Genomic DNA, 23,228 nt, shown 5'->3' on the forward strand with positions numbered 1-23,228 from the left:
GTCTTATCACGGACATGATTTTAATTCCATTTTGTGTATAAAATATAGTGAAGGCATTCATCTGTGTAATAAACGAAAAGAAGCCATTCTGATATAATCTCAATACACAGTGAAATTATCTTAAGTTACTGTTTTTTGTTGTTGTTAATGTTGTTTCTGTTGTTGTTTTTAAGATGGCAGTTGTCTTCTCATTTACATTAAAGAAATCCTATACTGCAAATACACTTTAATAAGAAAAGAAACATCATGAATTTATTTCACATAATATTTTATTTAGTATTTCATTTATAACATTTTCAATAGATTCTGATTTACTTATACATGTATACATGTACTATAACAAAACTATAACAAGAGACACCGCTTAGTGGAGGCCATGCTCAACTACTAGTATTTCTTATGTCAAACATGTCAGCTGAGGAAGAATACTGTAATAAAGAATATTCCTAGCAAAAAGGTATTTTCTTTGTACAAAATATGACACAAATTTCATAATTGACATTGACAGTCAAGGTCATTCAAAGGTAAATATCACATTTGAATTATTTACAATGTCAATTTTGTTTTAAGTTTCCAGAATGAATCAAATCCATACATAAATAACAATGTTATGACAATTTAAGCAAATTTCAATAATTTGACCTTGACAGTCAAGGTCAAATAAAGGTAAGGTCATATTGGAATCACTTTACATACCGGTTTTGTCTTATGAGTTCTTTTGTCCAAGTATAAATCAAACTCATAAATAAATAACAAAGTTATGACAATCTAAGCAAATTTCAAATATTTAAAGTTAACAAAGGTCAAGGTTACATTTGAATAATTCAACATACAGGTTTTGCCATAAGGATTGTTTTGTTCAAGCATAAATTAAATCAGCAATGTTTTATCATAGCACCAATATGTAAAAGATTAACATTAAGAATATGATATATTGGAAATGACCCCCAAAATGGTGACCAGGGGAAATAATAATTGCAGTGTGAAAAGCATCTATTTGACCTTGATTGTCAAGGTTATTTCAATGTAAAGGTCATACTGGAATTACTTAACATGTCAGTTTTATAATAAGTGTTCTTCCAAGTACACAATAATTTGACCTTCAAGGTCAATGTAATTATGAGTGAAGGTCAAATTGAGTTTTATCTTCATAAAGACATTGTCCTTAAGGTGGGAACGGATGACATGACTGGTGCAATAGATTTTTTTTTCTAAAAATCTTTAAAATGTTTCAATACAATACAATCAACCATGAACCAATGATTTTTTTCATTACAATCAACCAATGACATTTTTCATTATAATCAACCAATTACATGTTTCATTACAATCAACCAATGACATTTTTCATTATAATCAACCAATTACATGTTTTATTGCAATCATCCAATGACATGCTGCAATAACATAAAACAATGACATTATTCATATTTTCGAAATTCTGACTAGAATAAATACTTTACTTTGCTTTATTTTCAATAGAGATATGTCTGTTAAAGTTAAACAAATTACAAATATGTGTAAAATTACAAATATGTGTAAAATTACAAATACATTAAATGTACCGGTAGCAAGTTTAACAGATACAATTAAATATGTATAAATGTATATGCATGAACAATGTATAATCTTTTTTTCATACATGCATGTATTTTCAAGAGAAAAAAGTAACAAAAAATCACAAACATGAACAATTTAAAAACATTGATAATGTACTTGTATACAAGTAAATACCTTGGTACTTAAGTGTTAAAATTTTATATTTTGTAAACTATAACAAAATACAACATGTGTAAAATTCTATTTAGATCCTAATAAGTATAAACACAGTATATAAACAAGTCTACTTCCTGTTATCCCAAGAAAGGTACAAGTTAAAATATATCGGCTCCCAAGTAAGTAACAGTAATCGGAAGTAACATGTGCTTGTAATCAAAGGACGGGGTACACATTCAATTTTATAGGCTCGCATTAGACAGGGTACAGTGATTTCATTTATATACTGTGATAAATAATTAACATTTTATAACTGACTTTCACTTTTATCTACTAGTTAATAATAGCACACACATTTTATGTATAAAATACAAATATAATATATTATCTAACTTCGACACAATTAAAGCTCTACATATATAAAAGCCACATTAGTTTGTTTGATAGCAATACTTTACATAGATATTCATATCTGCTTTATATAATACAATGTAATGCATAGTATGAGTGACATGTATAATAAAAGTTTATCAAGCTCATCTTTGAATGAAATGTAGATAAAAAATTATTATAACAATTCCAAATTCAACAATCTTTCATCATAAATATTCTACAAACAATTTCTGAGAACCATACTTCTACTGTACCTTAATTGGTGAAACAGCTGTGTACACATCCATTAGAATTCTATATTGTACTCAACACTGTATAGTAATTTAATAGTATTAGATTCATTAACAGTATGATCAACATATGAGAAATCTTTCAGATTGATGAATTGATAAAAACAATAACTTTCTATATTACTTTGTTCTTTATCACAAATTTACAACAAAACCTGCCTATTAAAGTGAAAGCCCTGCTTATTCAGTTGGATAAAAAAACACAATAGGATAAAAGTTCTCTCACAGTTGAGAGTTGAGAGATCCTGCATACTTGACAAGAAATCCCAACCACACGGCAAAATATCCCACCCATTGGCAATTAAAATCCAATTAGATGTTCTACTTGTTCAATTTGTCATATATTAGACTTTGATGTCACAATACACCATCTTTCTTCATCTTCTTCAACTATATGTTCTGAAATACACATAATTAATCTCATTCTTAACGATATAAATAAAATGTTTACACAATGCATAGAAATGACATATACAAATGCAATTATAATTTCCAACTCTGCACATTTCCACTCCATAAAAACAATTCAGAAATTTAAATTTATTGTTTTTTTTATTGTTTTTGTTTGTTTTTTGCTAGACCTACTAAGAGAGAGGATTAGTTTTACCAAATAACACCAGTACTGTTAAGGTCACCGACTCCCATAATGATTGTGTTCTTCCAGCTTTACTGGACTTCAAGGTACCTGTATGTGCATTAATCCAGGCACAAGCAAGTAGCACTAACCTTCCATAAGCTAGCTACAGAAGCAGACACCTTAACTACAAGGCATCCTCTTTTCTTGTAGAAGCTATGATTAAAAATATTCTAATATTCTAAACATCTCCATAGGCATAGTATAATAATATTGGCTACTACATCAACTTTATTATGAATCAAGGGCAATAACTCTAAAAAATTAAACTAAAATGATTACTGCTAATCATCACAGTTTTTCAAAGTATCATAACTCTGCAATGCCATCTTCCATTGTCTCTCAAGACATTTGTTTGAGAAACATTATTATAGTAAAGAAATGTGATATTGATTTCTACCCCAACGATTTGTATAAAAAACAAGAGCCATAACTCTACCAGAACTAAGTAAACTGATGAATTAAGGAAGCTCACAAGGTAACATTGACCTTTTTTCATACATTGTACAAAGGGCTGTTACTCATAAGTAAACTGATGAATTAAGGAAGCTCACATGGTAACATTGACCTTTTTTCATACATTTTACCAAGGGCTGTTACTCATAAAATACTAAGTATTATTTGGTATTTGGTTTACTGTTACTTTGCTAAGTCAGTTAATCAGTTTACTGTGTGGCTATTATGGGGCTTAGATACTGTGGATAGGAAGTACAGGACAGCATTTAATATGTAATGGATTTAAAAATGAGTCAAACATGACAAAACAGGACATAAAGCTAAAGTTACGTTTTGAGCCAAGTGAAACCTCACTCACCAAAAGTTAAAGCCCCACCTAAAGTTTATACTTACCAAATATAAAAGGCAAATGAGTGAAAGAATGAAGGCTGTAAGAGCAAAGTGTGAAAATCTATTTTTAGCATTGATGACCTTGACCTCAGTGACCTCATACTCTTCCCAAATTATGAGGGCCATCAAATGTACCTACGTCCTAAGATATGGAAGATACTTTTCAATTAATGAAGTTGCTAGTTGACATTATCATTGGGGAAAATGTGACAGTACATAGAACTAAAGAAGGATAAAGAAGTAAGTACATATAATGCTCTGTGGATCTGGGGTGCGTTTCATAAAGAATCTTAGGGCTTCCATTTAGATCCAAAATTTGAAAGTCAGAGACTTCAAAATCTCTCACACTGGAAGTCACATTATACAGGTAAAGTAGAAAAAACATTACATTTTGGGAGTCACTAGCCAAAATCAAGGTGTAAATAACTCCAAAACTTCCATTATTTTATTAGGCAGCATTAAAAGAAGGAATTGTTAGAACACCAAAGTTTATATTATACATTCTAACATGCTTCACATTATTCCCTTATCAAACAGATAGAGAGATCAAGTACATTATTACCAATAAGCATACAGCATACAAAACAAATGCTTACATGTCATATGTCATATATGATGTCATTAAATCAAATGATGTCAGGAAAGTTAATTCTACACTCAATGTAGTTCAACATATTTTTATCAATTCTTTTTTTTTTTACTTAACATGTAAGAATGGAAATGTATATTAATTTTTCTTGCACTATAGCATAATAATTCACGTTTTATTGCTCAAATGCTTTCTAATTAATTACTCATGCCTGTGCATTTTAACTCGAACTGTGCAACAATGCACTCAAAATTGATATCTATTGCCTAAATTCGTACTAAGTTTATGGCAAACCAAACAGGACATAAAACATGAATTTCTTACCAACTTTATCATCTTTTACAAGTTTTTTCAGGTGATGCCGAGCATTTCCACAAGCTGACGGGATTAGACTTGGATTTAAGCCCTGAAATAAATCATATTCATGATACATATGTAATACATGCGCACAATCAATGAAAATAATGGCAATAAAGAAAATGTAACACAGTTGAGCTAAAATCATCAAAAAAGTTCCAAGTTGATTTTATCATCTTTTTACTCCTCACAAAGTTAAAACACTGTTTCCATTATGATATTATTGGATTTTTATTTTCTTCCAGATGACAAAGGGCTGCTTTACCAGCCATTAGCTAACTAATTAAATAGTCCCTTTGTACAAATATCTAGCAGAACAAGGTTTTACATGTAGTTCAGGGGTTTACTTAAGGTTTTGACTTTCACTTGCCCAAAGGGCAAGTAACTTTTAAAATCTACTTGCCCCAAGGAAAAACAGGTTGCCCGATCTTAATGTGAAGATTTTTAATAATCAAAGCAAAAATTATGGGTAAAAATAAGATTTGTTGCAGATCCTATCAACTTATGCCTCAGATAGTAAAATAGTCCTATTAAATTCCCTACTGTATATGTTTTTTGCTAATTCACAATACTCTAGGGGTCGACACAACTTTGCCAGGGATCCAATAGAAATCCCTGAGATTTAATTTAGAAAAACTCCTAAATGTCAGGGATTCCTCACATCAAAATAGTAAAATGAAAGTGAAGATTAACAATAGTCATGATCTGTTAAGGCTTATAAAAATTACAGGTAATAATTAGGCCCTATTCCAGGTGCCTTTAAAATATATTCACATTCAGATGCTATCACCTTATTACAACTTTAAAAAGGAAACAGTACATCGATTGTTGAAAATTGTGATAGGATTTAAATGTTTATTGTTGATTTCAAACAATGTAAAATATCAAAAATATGTTTGCTTTGTTTGCATTACCAAACTAGTTATGTACCTTTCAAATTTATTTCATTTTTAAAACAACAAGTTGCTCCAAGTCCATGACAGGATGTGTTATACTCAATTTAAATTGATCTGTCTGATTCCTATCCTCCCTGCTTGTATTGAAATTTATTTGAAGTTTTAACATCTGTCACATCAAAGGGACTCACCGCATGCAGTAATCATACAGTTCAGAGCACTCAGACTGGTTCAAAGTACTGTCAGACGAAATATACGTCATTTGCTGTATGTTTCACCTAAGGAGATTTTTTCTGTTTTGGTCGTAAATTAGGCATGACCTAGAATGACCTCAGATAACTTATAGTTACACAATATGCTGTGATTTTACCAAAAAGGATTTTAAACATTTTATGGATTATTTTATTCTGTTTATTAATAGATCTAGAATATTTTTAAACATTGCTGTAGGGGAGAAAGGAAAATAAATTAACAACAGTTCAAGACTATTGTGATTTTTCGTCAAGATTTGTGTAAAAATGATTACTGGTGACGAATTTAAAAAAAAATTCTATAGGCCTTTGCAAATGAGTTGACGCCAGTTACTTAAATTCTGACCGTATGAAGAAAACAATAGCGTACAGGATTCAAAGGAGTAGATTTTTACGGCCCAATGTTTCTGTTCTTTCTTGAACCTTGCAGTTGTGTCAGTCTTTATTGACATAACTCATCTTGAATTTTTGTGATTTTATGCTTTTTATTCAGAAAATCAGATAATTTCTTTGCCGTGGCTTTTTCTTTAATTGCTGCAGACTTTTTTCTTTTAAAAATGGGAAAACTTTCGGCGCCGCCCGCCATTTTGAAAGGACAGCAAAATGGAAAAAGATTTTTTTTTACGTAATTTGATTGGTTGATAGGAGTCCAACTACAATCAGAAACAGTTAAAATACACTTGTTTGACTGTAATATGAACGGAAAGAAAAGTATTATCGGCAAAGGATATCAAAGCTAATAGAAGGCATAACGAAAATTCACTTGCCCGCCGGGCAATTTGCTTTCAAATTTCACTTGCCCACAGCGATTTCTACCCGACGCGGGCAAGCGGGCGTCCGCTTAAATAAACCCCTGTTAAGTTGGTAAAAGACTATTCATAATTAGAAACAATTCACTGACATTACTTTCTTGATTCTAACTCATATTATATAGAAATATTAAACTTTTATGTTGATAAACTATAAAGTGTAAATCATAGAAACTATGGATAAATATTCATCTATAAAACTAGCACACCTACAAAATATTTACAATGCCATGAAATCAACAAGTTATTGCTTGGTCCAGTGATAGCTCAAAACTTCAAAGATTTCTGCATTATTTTTTTCTTTTGGGGTGTGGGGGAAGGGGGGTTGAATAAAGGTGAACAAAGGTTATAGACAGCTTTCCTTGAAGAGGACAACTGGAGGAGCCCCTTCCTGCATTACTTCTGGAGCAAGGGGACACCCGAGTAGAAACACTAACCTATAAGCTGAATAGTTTTCTAACAAAGTCATGATGAAAGAATCCAAATCTTTGCAAGGATTTGAATTTGAACTTACAGTAGTGAGAGGCAAGTGATTAGAGGTTAGCCAATTTAACAACTCAGCCACAGAAGCCCTTCAGCCAATCAGAGCTTTCAGCATCATGCCTCCAGATTCACACAATTTTCATAAAAATTTTGATTAGCTCATACATGCCATAACGGCGTCCCGGATGTCCGAAGAAAGTCCCTCGGAAGTAAGGTGTCTGTCCGGATAATGTTCCGGAGATGATTTATGTCCCGTAAAAAAATTCTAAAAATAATCTACTTTGAAGCAAGCAAATTTTACATTTTTATATATTTTTGTCAATTTTTATAAACACTATTTCTAGAACGCGAATTTTCAGTAAACACAGGCTAATTGTCCTTAACCCTTAACATAGCTGTATTCTACTATGTGACTGATTGAATTTACGATGCCTATTAATTTAATACTAAAAAAGATAGAAAAACTGGTAAATAATTAATTACATTCTTTCTTCTGTTTATTTGGTCAGTTTTAAATTTTGCAAGTTGTAAATACCGGTAATATAGTTGTATCCACTACGTAAATTTAAAAAAATTTGTTTGCTGATCAATGCCCAACCTCCAAATGAAGAGTTCCGGAAATGAGTCTAAAAATTATGCATGTATGCTAGCTAAAATTATTGTGAAGTGAATAAATAAAGTACTTTACACATTGAAAAACAGCACTTTCAATCCACATAAATTTACCAATAAGAGGTCAAAATATGCAAAAAATACCTTACTGCATTAGTAATGCAGTAGAAAACAGGGAAACGGACAAAAAGCCTCCCGGACAAAAGCCCTCCCTTTAGAAAAATGACAAGGCGGACAAAAGCCCTCCTGTGAAAATGACTGGGCGGAAAAAGTCCTCCCCCTGAAAATAACAAGGTGGACAAAAAGCCCTCCCCGTGAAAATGACAGGGTGACACAAAAGTCCTCCGTGAAATAACAAGGTGGACAAAAGCCTCCCCGTGAAAATAACAAGGTGGACAAAAGCCCTCCCATGAAAATAACAGGGTGGACAAAAGTCCTCCCGTGAAAATAACAATGGGACAAAGCCTCCGTGAAAAAAACAGGGTGGACAAAAGTCCTCCCGTGAAAAATAACAAAGGTGGACAAAATCCCTCCCCTGAAAATGACTGGCGAGACAAAAGTCCTCCGTGAAAATAACAAGGTGGACAAAAAAGCCTCCCGTAACAAAAAATAAATATGTTTGTGAATATCTGTGTTTTTTTTCAATACACTCAACATATTAAAATTGTTACATATATATCTTTGTTGTTTTTAATTTGCCCCCAAAGTATGTGTATGAGCTAGAACACCCTTTATTCACTGAATATACCTTCCTGAAATGTTTAACGATGGTAACTTTTACACAAAATGTCGTTAAGAACAAAGTCGCTTTTAAAACATAAATGACTCATTACAAGCGACATTATAAATGTCTTTTTTAACTTTTAAGTTAGATAATTTAAACTCCTTTATCATTTATTTTTCTATTTTAACCTTAATTCACATAGGAGTAATCCTTCATATCTACGTGAATAAATATGCACTTACAGATTTTTAGCACTAATTATTCAGATGCCTCTCAGGAATGGCCTCAAGCTCATCCCAAACACGCTTATGCCAATGGAAAAAAAAAATATTCATGATTACAATTTAATATGTGAGTTCCATTTGAAAAGGAAAATATAAACTATTTCAACGTAACATATACATGTATGTATATTGTTGCAGGAGGGCTTTTGTCCGCCCTATTAGTTTTACGGGAGGGCTTTTGTCCGCCAAGTAATTTTTACGGGAGGGCTTTTGTCCACTCTGTCATTTTCACGGGAGGGCTTTTGTCTGTCTTGTCATTTTCATGGGAGGGCTTTTGTCCGCCTTGTCACTTTTTGATGGGAGGGTTTTTGTCCGGAGGGGTTTTGTCCTACACTGACTCAGTAGAAACATGGTGAGGAATTCTGCAAAATCAGTCATCAATCAAATATAACGTCTAAATTATTACTTGAATCTTTTCACTTTTCTTCAAATCTTAGTACATTTTTCTCTAGTTTGATTTTCTTCAAGTACTTTGGCACATCTGGAGGCATGCAGCTTTAACTATAAAATTACATAAGAATGGGAGTACATTACCTTATAAACAACTTTGACAATATCTAGTGTTGGAGAAGATTGGTTCCAGCCTGCTTCTGTAGGACGTCTAATCAATCGATTTTCTCTTTCGTTTCTTATGGTTTAATATAATAAAATGTTACATGTTCTAAAGGGTTCTTTAAATTACAATACCATGGCCCTGAAATAAAACAACAACACATTGTTATATAAATTTTTCTCAAGATATATTATTTATACAATAACAATACACATTATTTATACATGTACAATAAAAATACATCAAAAATATCATTAAAAAGTAATTATGCAAAAGTTAATTCCAATGAGTCCTTTTCATTATAATAAATTAACTGATTTATTCAGTACCATAGAACCTAAGGGCACCATCCAATATTGTCTATGTAATATATGACTTTCATTATATGTATGTATTAAGTGTATATCAATGATAAATTATTAATATTATTTTCCTTGTTGTTTAAGCTACATCAAAATTGTAATGATCATACTGGGGGGGGGGGGGGTGTATATATAACATGCAAACTTGTCCATTTTTCTGCTGAATTGTTAAAACAGACTTCCCGAGATTCATTATTTTTGAACTGTCAAATATCACTTTTTGGGATAACAAAAGTAATACTAAAATTTAATTTAATCTGCCAGTAGTATAGATAGTACCAAATGTTGACAATATTTATCTCCCTTTACAAATGTGGCAGCCATTTTGAAGATTTGTGATGGTTTTATGTGACACAGTATTGGTCATACAGTGACGTTCCAGCTTTACTGGTGGAGGAAGTCCTCTGATGCCCTTCTATTCAATATTTCAGGCACTAACGGGCACCTGAGTAGAACCACCGACGTTCCATAAGCTAGCTGGATAGCTTCCTCACATGAAAGAATCAAAAGTCCCTGTCGGGATTTGAACCAACAACTGTGTGAGGCAAGTGGTTTGAAGTCAACGACCCCCATTTTGAAGGTGTCATTATTCAAAATATATATCATTGATAAAAATATTGAAATAAGCAAAGTAATCAGACATTTTGATGGGGAGTAGTTGTTTTATGTTAAATTATGTATGTCCAAAAAAATATCAATATAGCATCAATTTCAAAAAAGATTTAAATAAAAAAGAATAAAAAAATGTCAATTTTTTCTGATGAAGACTAAACGTCGAAAGCTAAAGATACCCCGGTAAGCGTTGTTTTCATTGAACTGATTATATAAAAAAGATTTTAACAAGAGATTTTACATCATGCCAGAAAATGCTAGTATTGTGGAAGATTTTTTACCTGATCTTCAAGGAAAAAGGAAAAGTCTATAAAAAATAAAAATTTGAAAATTTTATATTAAGCAACTAGGGCACTTAAAACAAAAATATTTGAAAATGATAATAAAGAAATAAACTCATAATAAAGCTGAAAATGGATATTAGCGCACCTCTTGAGACCCGAGATATAAGTTAGTTATAATATTACCTGGATACAGAATACTTGGCTTTAAGTCTAATATCTTCTGTAATGACTGCATATATGAATGAAGGTCTTCAAATACCTGTAAATAAAATACAAGGTGTTCAAAGTTTAATAATTGTGAAAAAATGCTGTGTTTAACATAAAAATACTTCATCATTGACATAATTATCAAAATGTTGACATTTCATTACTGAAACATTGTACAAACAGTTGTAACTCTTTTTTTATGCCATATGAGCTACAACTGTTTCACACCAATTGCCCTTCCTTCAACTATACTTTAGTGTAAGATAAAGAGGATATTTGTTTAGTTAGTTCAGTGTAAGATCGGAATATATTTCAACAGGTGAGCACCAAAAGGTAAATATGAAATTTTGGTGTTCAAAAGGTGAAATGTATATTAATCTTACACTAAAATAAACAAATTTTCTTTTTATTATATGCAAAGAAACGTTTTATTAAAAAGACATTTTATCCTGATACTAAATGAAAATCGTGCTAAAAATAAAAAAACAATGCAACGTCATTTACGACGTCACATCATAAAGTTGGTTTCCAGTAATATGCACGCTGGTATTCACTGAAACAATGTAACAGGCTTAAATCAAAAACAGTGAAAAATATCAAATTGATAATTTCACTGTTTCAAACAGTGAAATATCAGTTTTATATTTCACTTTTATTACATGCTTTTCGGTGGTTTATAGAAATATATCAGTGATATAAAACTGGTAATTTCACTGTTTGAAACAGTGAAATTACCACTTTGATAATTTCGCTGTTTTGAATTTAAGCCCCTTACGTTTTTCAGTGAAATACCAGCGTGCACAGTACTGGGTACCAACTTAATGACGTGACGTCATAAATGACGTCACGTTGTATTATTATTTGGCGCGCTTTTCATTCAGTATTAGGTTAAATGTCTTTAAAAACGTTTCTTTGCATGTAATAAAAAGAAAATTTGTTTAGTTTAGTGTAAGATTGAAATATATTTCACCTTGTGAACACCAAAAGTTCATATTTCACTCGTGGCTGCACCACTCGTGAAATATACCTTTTGGTGCTCACTCGGTGAAATATATTCCGATCTTACACTGAACTAAACAAATATCCTCTATATATTTTTCTATTAACCACCGAAATGCATGTAATAAATAGGTCTTACTCTGAATATTTCAAACTATAATGGAAATGTTAATTTAAGAAAGACTTAGTGTATGACATACTGCCGTAGACTCTCCCAGTATGGTATCTCCAGCTAACACAGCGTTCTCCTCTTCTAAATATAGTATCATATGTTCTTCCGTGTGACCAGGGGTATGTATAGCTCTAAAATATAACACCAATAAAATATATAGTGATTAATACACAGCACCAGACTTGGGCCGAAAGGTGATAATAGGCCCACAAAACGAATGAGCATCAGAATCCTAAAATAAAGATGCCAACAGGATAATGAGTGCCTTGTCAGGCTACATGGGTTTAAAGGCAATCCGACTAATGGCACAAAAAATTCACTGTTCCAGCAAGTTACTGTCTGGGTTTAAAGCTAAAAATTCTATATGCAAGTGATATTTTTGTTTCAGTTTATACAGAATTTATCTTAGTTTAATTGTGTAGGAAGCTATAAACTAAATATAGACATCCTCAAATCCATTCCTGTGATCAGTCAATGTCAACCAATGAGTGTATGGCTCCTGACAGAGTTTGAACCCACACAGACAGCAACTCTAAGATTACTGGTCTGACATGTCAACAAGTCCACTACACAGCAGGTTTTGTTTACAGCAATTACAGTTTTGAATTTTAAAAAAAATTGTATTCACCTGGGCATTATGATGAACAGTTAATAAAGCATATATTACAAACTACATGTAAGGTAATATGGTAACACCTAGGTAAAGTGTTACTATATAAACCAAGTTACCTTAGGGTAGCACCCTCCGTTTTGAACACATGTTTATCTTCAACAAACGTATATTTTGCTGGACTTATATCCTCGTCAGGTTGAGATAGTCTCTTGAACTTGGACACACCAACTTCATCTGTGTATTGTTAAAAACTTTTTTTACAAAATAATAATGTTCATGTACATTTTGGTTAATTGTAATCATGTATATCCCCTGTGTTTGCTCTGTTAAGAAGTAGCACAACTATTATGCATATAAAAAATAATGAAAACATTTATTAATGTGTATAATGGTGCCTACACAATGTGACTTTTTGTGATCGTCATGGGGCAAAAAAATAAGAATAAAAAAGATGGTCAAGATTTTGTTTTCTGCCATAACTTTTTAAATATTTCATTTATTTTTATGGGATAAAATGTAGAGCCCAATAATAATAGTAGTGAGGAACACAATTTATTATATACTTATAAATGAAATATTGAGAAATATTGATGAAATAAAATGCGTTTTTTCATTTTCCATATTTTCACTGTAAAAATTTATTTTTCAATGCAGTGAAACATATTTTCCGTATTTTCACTGGTGTCTTGCCGGACTACTTTCTTTTAAATTCTACCAGTACACAAAATTTAAGGGAAAGTTTTTCAAATTTTATCCCAAAAAAGAGAAAAATGTACATAATAAACAGAAAATTCAAGTTTTTTCTATAAATACATGATTTATTTTCATCGAGTGGCATGAAAATTACCATATTTCACTCGTGGCTACCGCCACTCATGAAATATTTATTTTCATACCACTCGATGAAAATAAATCATGTATTTATAGTAAAAACTTGAATATCCTCTATTTATTAGTTACATAGAATGATTCCTAGGAGAAAAATATTTTGTTTTGTACCAAATGTTTTTTTTATATATATATAACTACTACCCTAAAAAGGCACTGTTCCAAATAGAAAATAGACATTAAAATTCCCAATTTCTAATGTTTAAATTAACAAAATGGCTGTTCAAAATTCATGCAAAGCCAAGAGCTCTGAAATCATTTAAATCCAACATATTCATTTAAATCACCACTCAATAGTTATCACTGGACAGTGGAAGCTGTAAGCTGTCTTTATGTATGATGACTAATCTTAATTGTAGCTGAAAAAATGTATAATAAAATTCCCAATTCAAGTCAAAATAACGCATTTTCCCCCCCAATCAGTCTGGTACAGGCACCATTCCCAAACCAGAAAAAAAAACGCTGTGTACAGTGAAATCCAATCCTGTGATATCTGTTTGTTCAAATATGCGGTTTCACATTCCTTTTAAAAGATTCTGATTAACAGTATGTTTTTCCTAAAACATTTTATGTATGTGTTACTCACTAAATGAGCATAATCTGAATAGTTACTTTATTAACTTAATATCTAACATAAGCTTATTGCACTTTTCACATAATTCTAACATAATTTTAACATAATGTTGACATAGGTTTATCACACTTTCTTCACAGAATGTTAACATAAAAGAATGATACAAGTTTATACCATTGAGTACATCGGAGAAGATTTGTTTGACACCTCCGACATGGTCGTGATGCCAGTGTGTTAAAACTATCTCCTGTATTGAAGAGCAACTGTCTGTGAGAGCTTTCTGTAATCCTTTAATATACTCGGAATTACCTGGACTCCCTGTGTCTACAAGAATTCTCCTGTAATATAAAATAAAATAAATTTGTATAAAGATATACTATGCTCAAATTTGATATAAGACAATATTGATAATTGCTTATTCATGTTTAACTACCCGGTAGTTATTTTAAAAACAAATAGAAGACTGAAAATCGCCACAATTTTTTAACCAGGTTTGCCTGACAATATTACAAATATCGAAAACAACAAGGGCCATAATTCTGAAGAAAAAAAAATACATAAATGGTGATAATGTTGACTAGAGTACTTGGTGTCAATGATTCTGGGAAAGTTTGAAATTTATTCTGGGAAAGTTTGAAATTGACCTTTAGAAAAACACATTGTAATGTGCAAGTTCAATGCGCATGCTTTATAAATTTTCTGTCCATGTAAAAAGTGCCTGTTTAATTTCTGTTCAGATGCATACAGATCTGCTTGTTTTATTTTTGTTCATAATACACAGTGCATGTTTTATTTCCATCAAGGATGAAGGTGATATAATATGTAACAAGCAAATTCGTTGAATTTATATCCCCCGCCGAATACTGGTTATTATTAACACAACAACTGAAGACATAAGGCTTTATTTATATATTAATCATGGCATAAACAGTAATATTCTTTGAACTTGATAAATATTCAGGGCAATAACAGGGCCATAACTTTGTGTTAAATAGTAAAATCTGGAAATGCCAATGAGATGTATGCATACTACATAATTAATCAAGGGCCATAAATCTGAGTTATAAGTATCTGACTCGGGAACAAGGCGACTATATGCATATCTCCTCTTAGTATCCCATAAAGTTTCATTGAATTCCAGCCAGTTAAGTAGCAGAGAAGTAGCGAGGAAACAAATATTTTTCTATATGGATACTGCATAACTAATCAAGGGCCATAACTCTGAGTTAAAGTGTCTGACCGGAACAAGTCGACGATATGCGCATCTCCTCTTGGTATTGAAGGTTCCCATAAAGTTTCGTTGAATTCCAGCCAGTAGTTGCAGAGAAGTAGTGCGGAAACGATTTTTACTCTATATGCATACTACATAACTAATCAAGGGCCATAACTCTGAGTTAAAGTGTCTGACCGGAACAAGCCGACGATATGCGCATCTCCTCTTGATATTGATGATTCCCATAAAGTTTCGTTGAATTCCAGCCAGTAGTTGCAGAGAACTACACCGGAAACGATTTTTACTCCATATGCATATTGCATAACTAATCAAGGGCCATAACTCTGAGTTAAAGTGTCTGACCGGAACAAGCCGACGATATGCGCATCTCCTCTTGGTATTGATTATTCCCATAAAGTTTCGTTGAATTCCAGCCAGTAGTTGCAGAGAACTACTCCGGAAACGATTTTTACTCTATATGCATAGTACATAACTAAGCAAGGGCCATAACTCTGAGTTAAAGTGTCTGACCAGAACAAGCCGATGATATGCGCATCTCCTCTTGATATTGATGATTCCCCTAAAGTTTCGTTGAATTCCAGCCAGTAGTTGCAGAGAACTACTCCGGAAACAAAATTTTACTCTATATGCATTCTACATAACTTATCAAGGGCCATAACTCTGAGTTAAAGGGTCTGACCAGAACAAGCTGACGATATGCGCATCTCCTCTTGATATTGATGATTCCCATAAAGTTTCGTTGAATTCCAGCCAGTAGTTGCAGAGAACTACTCCGGAAACGAAATTCGGACGGATGGACGAATGGACGGACGGACGGTCAGATGCGCATCTCCTCTTGATATTGATGATTCCCATAAAGTTTCGTTGAATTCCAGCCAGTAGTTAGCAGAGAACTACTCCGGAAACGAAATTCGGACGGACGGATGGACGGACGGACAACGCCAAAACTATATCCCCCTCCCGATTCCATCGGCGGGGGATAATTATTTAAATCCTTTTCTTAATATATTAAAATTATGCAACACTATCTCAATACCTTACCAACAACAAAATCACATCAAATCTTAAATGGACAACTGTATCATAGTTGTGGACCTTTCTGTTGAAAATGTGTCAGAGTTAAATCGTATACATATACATCCACAGTGCATTTAAACTGGAGTGCAGGTATTAGTTACCCGCACTCCAGAGCATGCCCATTGATTGGCTCATTTTTGCTGGGGTTTACTTATTGTGACGGCAGAGAAAGGGAAAGCGACAGAAATATTATATTCAGATGCTCGTTCATTGGTTACTTTTTTCTGCGGTTTCATATTGAGACAACAAGGAACATGTTTTTATGTTTGACTATGATACAAAAAAGAAAGAACATCAAAACACTCGGCAATCTGATTAATACCTGTACAAATCAGATAGCCTCATGTTTCGATGCTCTTTCTATTACATATGTATTAGCCAGATATAATATTAGCCATAAATCAAGATGTTACAAACTGTATCCAAATAAATAGTTCATTTGTTTCAGCTGCAAACAATCATTAGTAAAATGCATTTAATACCAGTCCCTGTGTTAATTTTCTATTTTCACCGTCTATCAAATCATTTTGTTGCATATTCATAATACATAAAAATATAAGCTTTAATAATTTTTGAACATGGTCATCAGATTCTGTAATACCACTGGAATTTTAACTGGCATCCCACCTTAAGTTCTACAGGTATTTTGGTGAAATTGGTTAAATATCCATGCTATAGAAATTGGGGTTCAAGAAAAGAAAATATTAAGGTTTTTGAAGTTTTTACTTTAATTATGGTTTTTGAAGTTTTAACTTTAATTATAAAGTTACAGAAAAACAATGGCCCCAGAGCAGGCCAATGTTGACCCAATGGCCATAATTTTGACATATTTGTAGGAAGTTTTCTTGATGATAATCATGCCAAATATCTAACCTCTAGCCTTTTGGCTTTCAGAGAAGAACAATTTCCAAGGTTTACTACATGTAAATTATACATATAAAGAAAATCCCATGACACCTGGGTCAGAGCCAGTTTTGAGCCCAAGATTATAATTTCAAATCTTTGGTTGAGATCCATTTGTTTCATGCTGAATATCTCAGCTCTAGCACATAGGGTTCCAGAAACAATAATTTCGTAAGTTTTTACTAGAGCTGTCATTGATAGAAATTTTTGTATCGATGTATCGAAGGGTTAATATCGACAATACATTGATATATCAAAACTTTATTTTAGATATGCAAACATTCCAAACACACTGGAAGAAATGATTCAAAATGTCTCTTTTTATTTGTTATGCATGGTTTAAATAAAATATACAACAAAACCAGATGAAACTCAGTTCTCTTGTTATTTTTAATCCCGAAAAAAATTTATGATGAAGAATTATTTATAACTCACAGGAACTGAACTCACCACAGACACGGACCAATACTTTTGGTCAATTTGTGACCTTATATTTGTGGTATTGCCTCTGTATGGCATAATAATATGGTAAACTTTACAAACTACTTTCGACTCAAAATTATTCTCATACATTGCTCTTCTTTTTATTTTAACCTTTTTGAAACGAACTTGGCAATTTCTGGTGTATCCACCATGTTGCTGTGCAAATTATAAAGCGTGCTAATTATTTATTACCATTGTCGTCTACAGATTAAAGCACACTAAATTTCGGAAGATACAAATGTAAACATACCGCACCACGAATTAAGTGTTTATTGCCAGAATTTTCAATTTCTAGATTTGGTAATTTTTGACCTGATGTCATTAGATTCTCGCACACGCTAACAATGTAAACATTAATGGCTGCTGTTTTGCTTTAGGTTGAAGATTAAAATTTCAGTTGCAAATGAAAAACTTGTAAGGATTTTAATTTGAAATGTTTGTATATTTTCTTCATTGTTATTTGACACTTTAATCTGAATGATTGAATCGATATTCAAAATTTTGCATCGATATCAAATCAACCCTTGAGAATCGAAGATACATCGATATCGCGATTTCCAATGACGGCCCTAGTTTTTACTATAAACATATCTTTATGGAAAACCCATGACCTAACTGACAGAGGGACAATGTTGACCCCAGGGTCACAATTTCAGCTACCTTGTAGGATTTTATCCACTTAATGTCAATGATGTGTCATGCCAAATATCTAAGCTATTGTCTTTTGGCCTTTAAGACTTAAGGTTATTTTTACTATATATTATATACCTTATAGGAAGTCAAATTAAACCTTAAAACAAAAACTAATTTGAACCACTTTAGTAGGATTCTCTAGATGATTTTATATACCACACATCAAAGATTACAGACTTTGATAGGAGACCAAACATGAATCGTTCCTGTGAATGGTATCAGAGATGTTGTATATAAACTATTGACGGCGCCAAACAACGGTTGACAGGCAGAGAGGGGTCACAAAAGCTGTACATGTGAACACTCCCACTTTAAGCGGGAGACTCCCACTTTCTTGGGCCATACTTTCAAAGATTTTCCTTAAAATAATGGGTATTTTCCTATTTAAAAAACTCTCCCTCTTTTTAATGTCAAAACTTTCTTCTTTGTTTATTGAAAATTCTAAAATCTCCCTCTTTTTGAAGAAATATCTCCCACTTGATCATCAAAAAAAGTTCACATGTATGTTAAAGTTCACTATCAGCAAACAGACAATGGGGGTTAGACCCTATTCCCAGCTTGAAATGCCCTTGTAAACAGTCAATAAAAATCTTTAAAGTGGGGCATCTGTCTTAATCATAAAGATTATTTTTTTAAAAACATTCCCATAAGAACTTATGAAATGTGTCCATAGGACACAGGTGCCCCCACACTCAACTGTTTTGTCAATCTTATGACTCTAAGTCAAATATTTTTGTGGCTAAATGTGCCCCAAGTTGAAAACTAAAAATCTTTAACTAAGTAAAGGGCAAGAACTTTACAAATACTAAATAAATTTAATCCACAAGCCAACCCCAAGGTGCATAAGTACATGTGCTGACCAACATTCTTCTACAGGTCAAATAGTTTTTTGCTTTGCATGAACAAGTTGAAAATTGAAAATTTATACTAAGTCAAGGGCAATAACTCAACAAAACTGAAAAAATCCACATGCAAAACCTTAGGTGCATAGCTTCGCAGTGACGTTGATCATTATTCCTGTAAAGTTGGTTGATTCAAACTCAAGCACTCATAGACACATAACATAACACAATGGAACAGTTTTTACTAAGTCAAGGGCAATAACTCTTAAAAATACTTGATAAATCCACAACTAAGACCCCATGTGCACAACTACACATGCTGACAACAAGTTTCATGACTCTAGGTTAAATACTTTTTGAGCTAAGCACAACACAAATTGAAAATTGCAAATTTTCACTTAGTCAAGGGCAATAACTCTGACAAACAGAATAAATCAAGAAGCGAAAGCCCAAAAGCACAACTTCAAATGCTGACAAACATTCAGGGTTTCATGACTCTATGATAAATACTTTTTGGCATTTTCCTGGATTAGACCCCTATGTATATTTCAGAAGAAAAACTTTTATTACATGCTTTTCGGTGGTTTATAGAAATATATCAGTGATATAAAACTGGTAATTTCACTGTTTGAAACAGTGAAATTACCACTTTGATAATTTCACTGTTTTGAATTTAAGCCCCTTACGTTGTTTCAGTGAATTACCAGCGTGCACAGTACTGGGTACCAACTTAATGACGTGACGTCATAAATGACGTCACGTTGCATTATTATTTGGCGCGCTTTTCATTCAGTATTAGGTTAAATGTCTTTTTAAAACGTTTCTTTGCATATAATAAAAAGAAAATTTGTTTAGTTTAGTGTAAGATTGAAATATATTTCACCTTGTGAACACCAAAAGTTCATATTTCACTCGTGGCTGCGCCACTCGTGAAATATACCTTTTGGTGCTCACTCGGTGAAATATATTCCGATCTTACACTGAACTAAACAAATATCCTCTATGTATATAATACACTAAAGAAAACGGAATGAACCTTATATATACTCCTGGTTTAGACACCGGGGTCTATTCCAGGATAAAGCTTACTTTAAGTTTTGAGCTACGTGCAACACAAGTTGAAATTTGCAAATTTTAACTAAGTAAAGCGCAATAACTTAATGAAAAAAACGTTAATGGATTTGGTGCTCATAGTGAGTCCAGTAATGACCATCACATAAAGGTCCTGCAGCAGACCTGTCTATTTAGGTAGCAGACATTTCACTATTAAGACGGTTCACACCAAGACGTTTCACTCCCTTTTTATACCAAATTATTTTGATACTTATGATATACTAAAATAGACCTAAAATATTGAATTGAACTAAAATAGACCCTAAATTTAATAAAAATAAATTAAAAAGGGGGAATTCACATTTTTGTCAATGACTTAAAACTCAGTACTTTAAGTTCTATCATTTCAGTTATCTTATCTTCTTTATTGTTGTTTTGAATTAAGGTGTTTTACTATTCTTTAATCCATATGTGCAATGATCACATTATTTCGCTTAAAGAAAAAAATATTTTTGATTAAAATCACACTTTAATATAACTAACTATTTAATCTTTTGTAAACATGGACTCAATTGGCAATTTTAATTTATTAAAGCATACCAATCTTGTGACAACAATTAACTTTGAATTACATGTTTTTTTGTTTGTTTTTTTGTTGTTAATTTTAACAATGGGATAAAAAAATTGTTAAATTATTTAATGCTAGTATAGTGCTTTTGGGATATATGTCAAAAATTTTAATGGCCATTGAAATCAGAAATATCTTTAAATTAAATTAGAAGCATTTGGACTTTTTCAATATTTGTCATGTATAATCATTTTTTTAACTAAAATTCATTATCATATAAACAAAACTTATGGAGAAGTTTCTGTGTTTAAATTGGCTGTTGTCAAAAAATATTTTAATGGTCCAATAAACAATTGATTAGTAAACTGTTATGCTTAAGTGCAGTGTTTATACAACGGATTTGGTCAAATATACCTGTCAATGAAAGAATGTGCATTTTTTGTAGAAATATAATCGGTGATGAGTTTCATTATCTTTTCGAATGTAATAGATTTTCTAATGAAAGAAGACAATTTATAAAACCATATTTTTATAGACGTCCTAATATGTATAAATTAGAACAACTTTTTACAATGAAAGATTCGCCTGCATTTTATAAACTATGCAAATACTTAATGATTATTATAAGAAATGTAAGAATGTAATCAAATATTTATGTTTTCATTTTAAAGTCAGTTGTTATTTTGTAATGTTCTGAGATATAGTTTTGTTTTAATGATATTCACTTACCACTTTCTTACTATACAGCAAAGGTCCTTTATACCTCACATATACTTTTTTTTTATTTCTCATAAGAATAAGTTTTTGCTGTACTTTTATAGTATTAAACGAATAATCACTGGTTTATTTCATGAATTATCTTTCATTTCAAAATTTGCTTTTTAGAAATAAATACAAGTATAGTAAAAAAGCATTTTGTATGGAAGTTAAAATATTACTTTATTTATTTTACAACTTTTATGACAAATTATATCACATTTATAGCTACATTCTCCTAGTAATAAATATCTTACATTCTGTTCAAGCAGTATTTTAAGTTTGCATTTTCTTAATAAGTTAAAAAAAAAAAATTGTTTCCTAAGCAAAATATGCATACAATTTAATAATATGTAATAGATATGTTGATATTGTTTAGTAATTATATTCTGATCTCAATTTGTATAAATGCCTCGTTACTTATTTTGACATTATCCTCATATTACATGTTGTATGCATGTTTGAGTGAATAAAAAGATGTGTTGTTGTTGTTGTTGATTTAATGGTGGTGTTAAACTGTTAGTTGATTGTCTCAGTGTTTATACAACTAATTAGGCGATGAGATAACACCACAGTTACTTAAGTTTGTTTAATGGCTACTGTTAAATAAATTGATAAAGAAAATAATTTTTAAAAATAATTTATTTTATACACATATTTCACATTTCATTGTTTAAGACTTACAAAAAGTAATCATTATATATAGTCAATAAACTTAATATATTGATATTTTTTTTTATTATTTGAATAATATTAATTACTTTAATGTTCTGGTAGTGATTTCAATATTTAAACTGATACTTATGTCTTTGTTGTTCTTTCTATGTTATTTTTTTAAATTTACTATAAATAAAATTTTCTCATGTTGTTACACTTCTAATAAAAGTGATATTTCAGAAATTTGTCTTTCATATACACCTCTTATCACTCAACTCATAATTAAATGAGTAATATTCTAATAATTCATATTAACAATACCATTGAAATCAATAAAATGAAACATTAAATTGAATTTCCTTTTTATACCGTTTGATATTAATGAAATTAAAATTTGTTAACTTTCCTTGTAAACATCTCTAAAAATTGGGAGTGAAACGTCCATACAATTGACAAAATGGGAGTGAAACGTCTAGGAGTGAACCGTCTTGGGAGTGAAACGTCTCAATAGTGAAACGTCTGACATTCGTCTATTTAAATAGGTACGTGAGACCTACTTTTTGCCCCCCAATATTTACTAATAAAACATAACATATCTTAATATTGTCATACCGTTTGCCGCTTCCAATAAGATATGTATTAGTCCCTTGCAGAGTGTGAAGCCCTGGATTGCATCCTAATATTCGTATTATTCGCTCTGACAGTTTTTCAACAGCTGCTAACGGAGTCAATTTCTGTACGCTTGAAGCCATTTTGTTTGATCACGTGACAGTCACGTGATTTTTGAGTTTTGGGATTAGAGGCTTTATTATCT

The 23,228-nt window shown here is 31.7% G+C and overlaps 1 protein-coding gene and 1 long non-coding RNA gene across 2 annotated transcripts; both read right to left on the bottom strand.

Annotated features, from left to right (window-relative positions):
• Positions 1 to 1,371: 1,371 nt before the first annotated feature.
• Positions 1,372 to 9,490, bottom strand: LOC132714342 (uncharacterized). The gene is made up of 3 exons (XR_009623550.1): positions 9,419 to 9,490; positions 4,793 to 4,874; positions 1,372 to 2,798 (listed from the first exon to the last, which is right to left on the bottom strand). It is a non-coding gene; the product is annotated as an uncharacterized LOC132714342 (long non-coding RNA).
• Positions 9,491 to 10,831: 1,341 nt separating this feature from the next.
• On the bottom strand, positions 10,832 to 23,193 carry LOC132714345 (endoribonuclease LACTB2-like). The gene is made up of 5 exons (XM_060697195.1): positions 23,027 to 23,193; positions 14,323 to 14,486; positions 12,803 to 12,920; positions 12,102 to 12,204; positions 10,832 to 10,954 (listed from the first exon to the last, which is right to left on the bottom strand). Exons 1-5 carry the CDS (start codon positions 23,164 to 23,166, stop codon positions 10,832 to 10,834), a joined length of 648 nt encoding a protein of 215 aa, XP_060553178.1. The 5' UTR covers positions 23,167 to 23,193.
• Between the last annotated feature and the right edge of the window lie 35 nt (positions 23,194 to 23,228).

Source organism: Ruditapes philippinarum, unplaced genomic scaffold, assembly GCF_026571515.1.
Source record: "Ruditapes philippinarum isolate M1 unplaced genomic scaffold, ASM2657151v2 ctg6089_1_1_1_1, whole genome shotgun sequence".
In the NCBI taxonomy this organism is placed as follows: Eukaryota; Metazoa; Mollusca; class Bivalvia; order Venerida; family Veneridae; genus Ruditapes; species Ruditapes philippinarum.

Coding starts and splice junctions, on each gene's coding strand:
- LOC132714345 (XM_060697195.1), bottom strand. CDS start 23,166: ATGGCTTCAAGCGTACAGAAATTGACTCCGTTAGCAGCTGTTGAAAAA. Junction 12,205..12,802: donor ACGGAGGGTGCTACCCTAAG/GTAACTTGGTTT, acceptor GTTATATTTTAG/AGCTATACATACCCCTGGTC. Junction 10,955..12,101: donor TACTGGGAGAGTCTACGGCA/GTATGTCATACA, acceptor TTTTATTTACAG/GTATTTGAAGACCTTCATTC.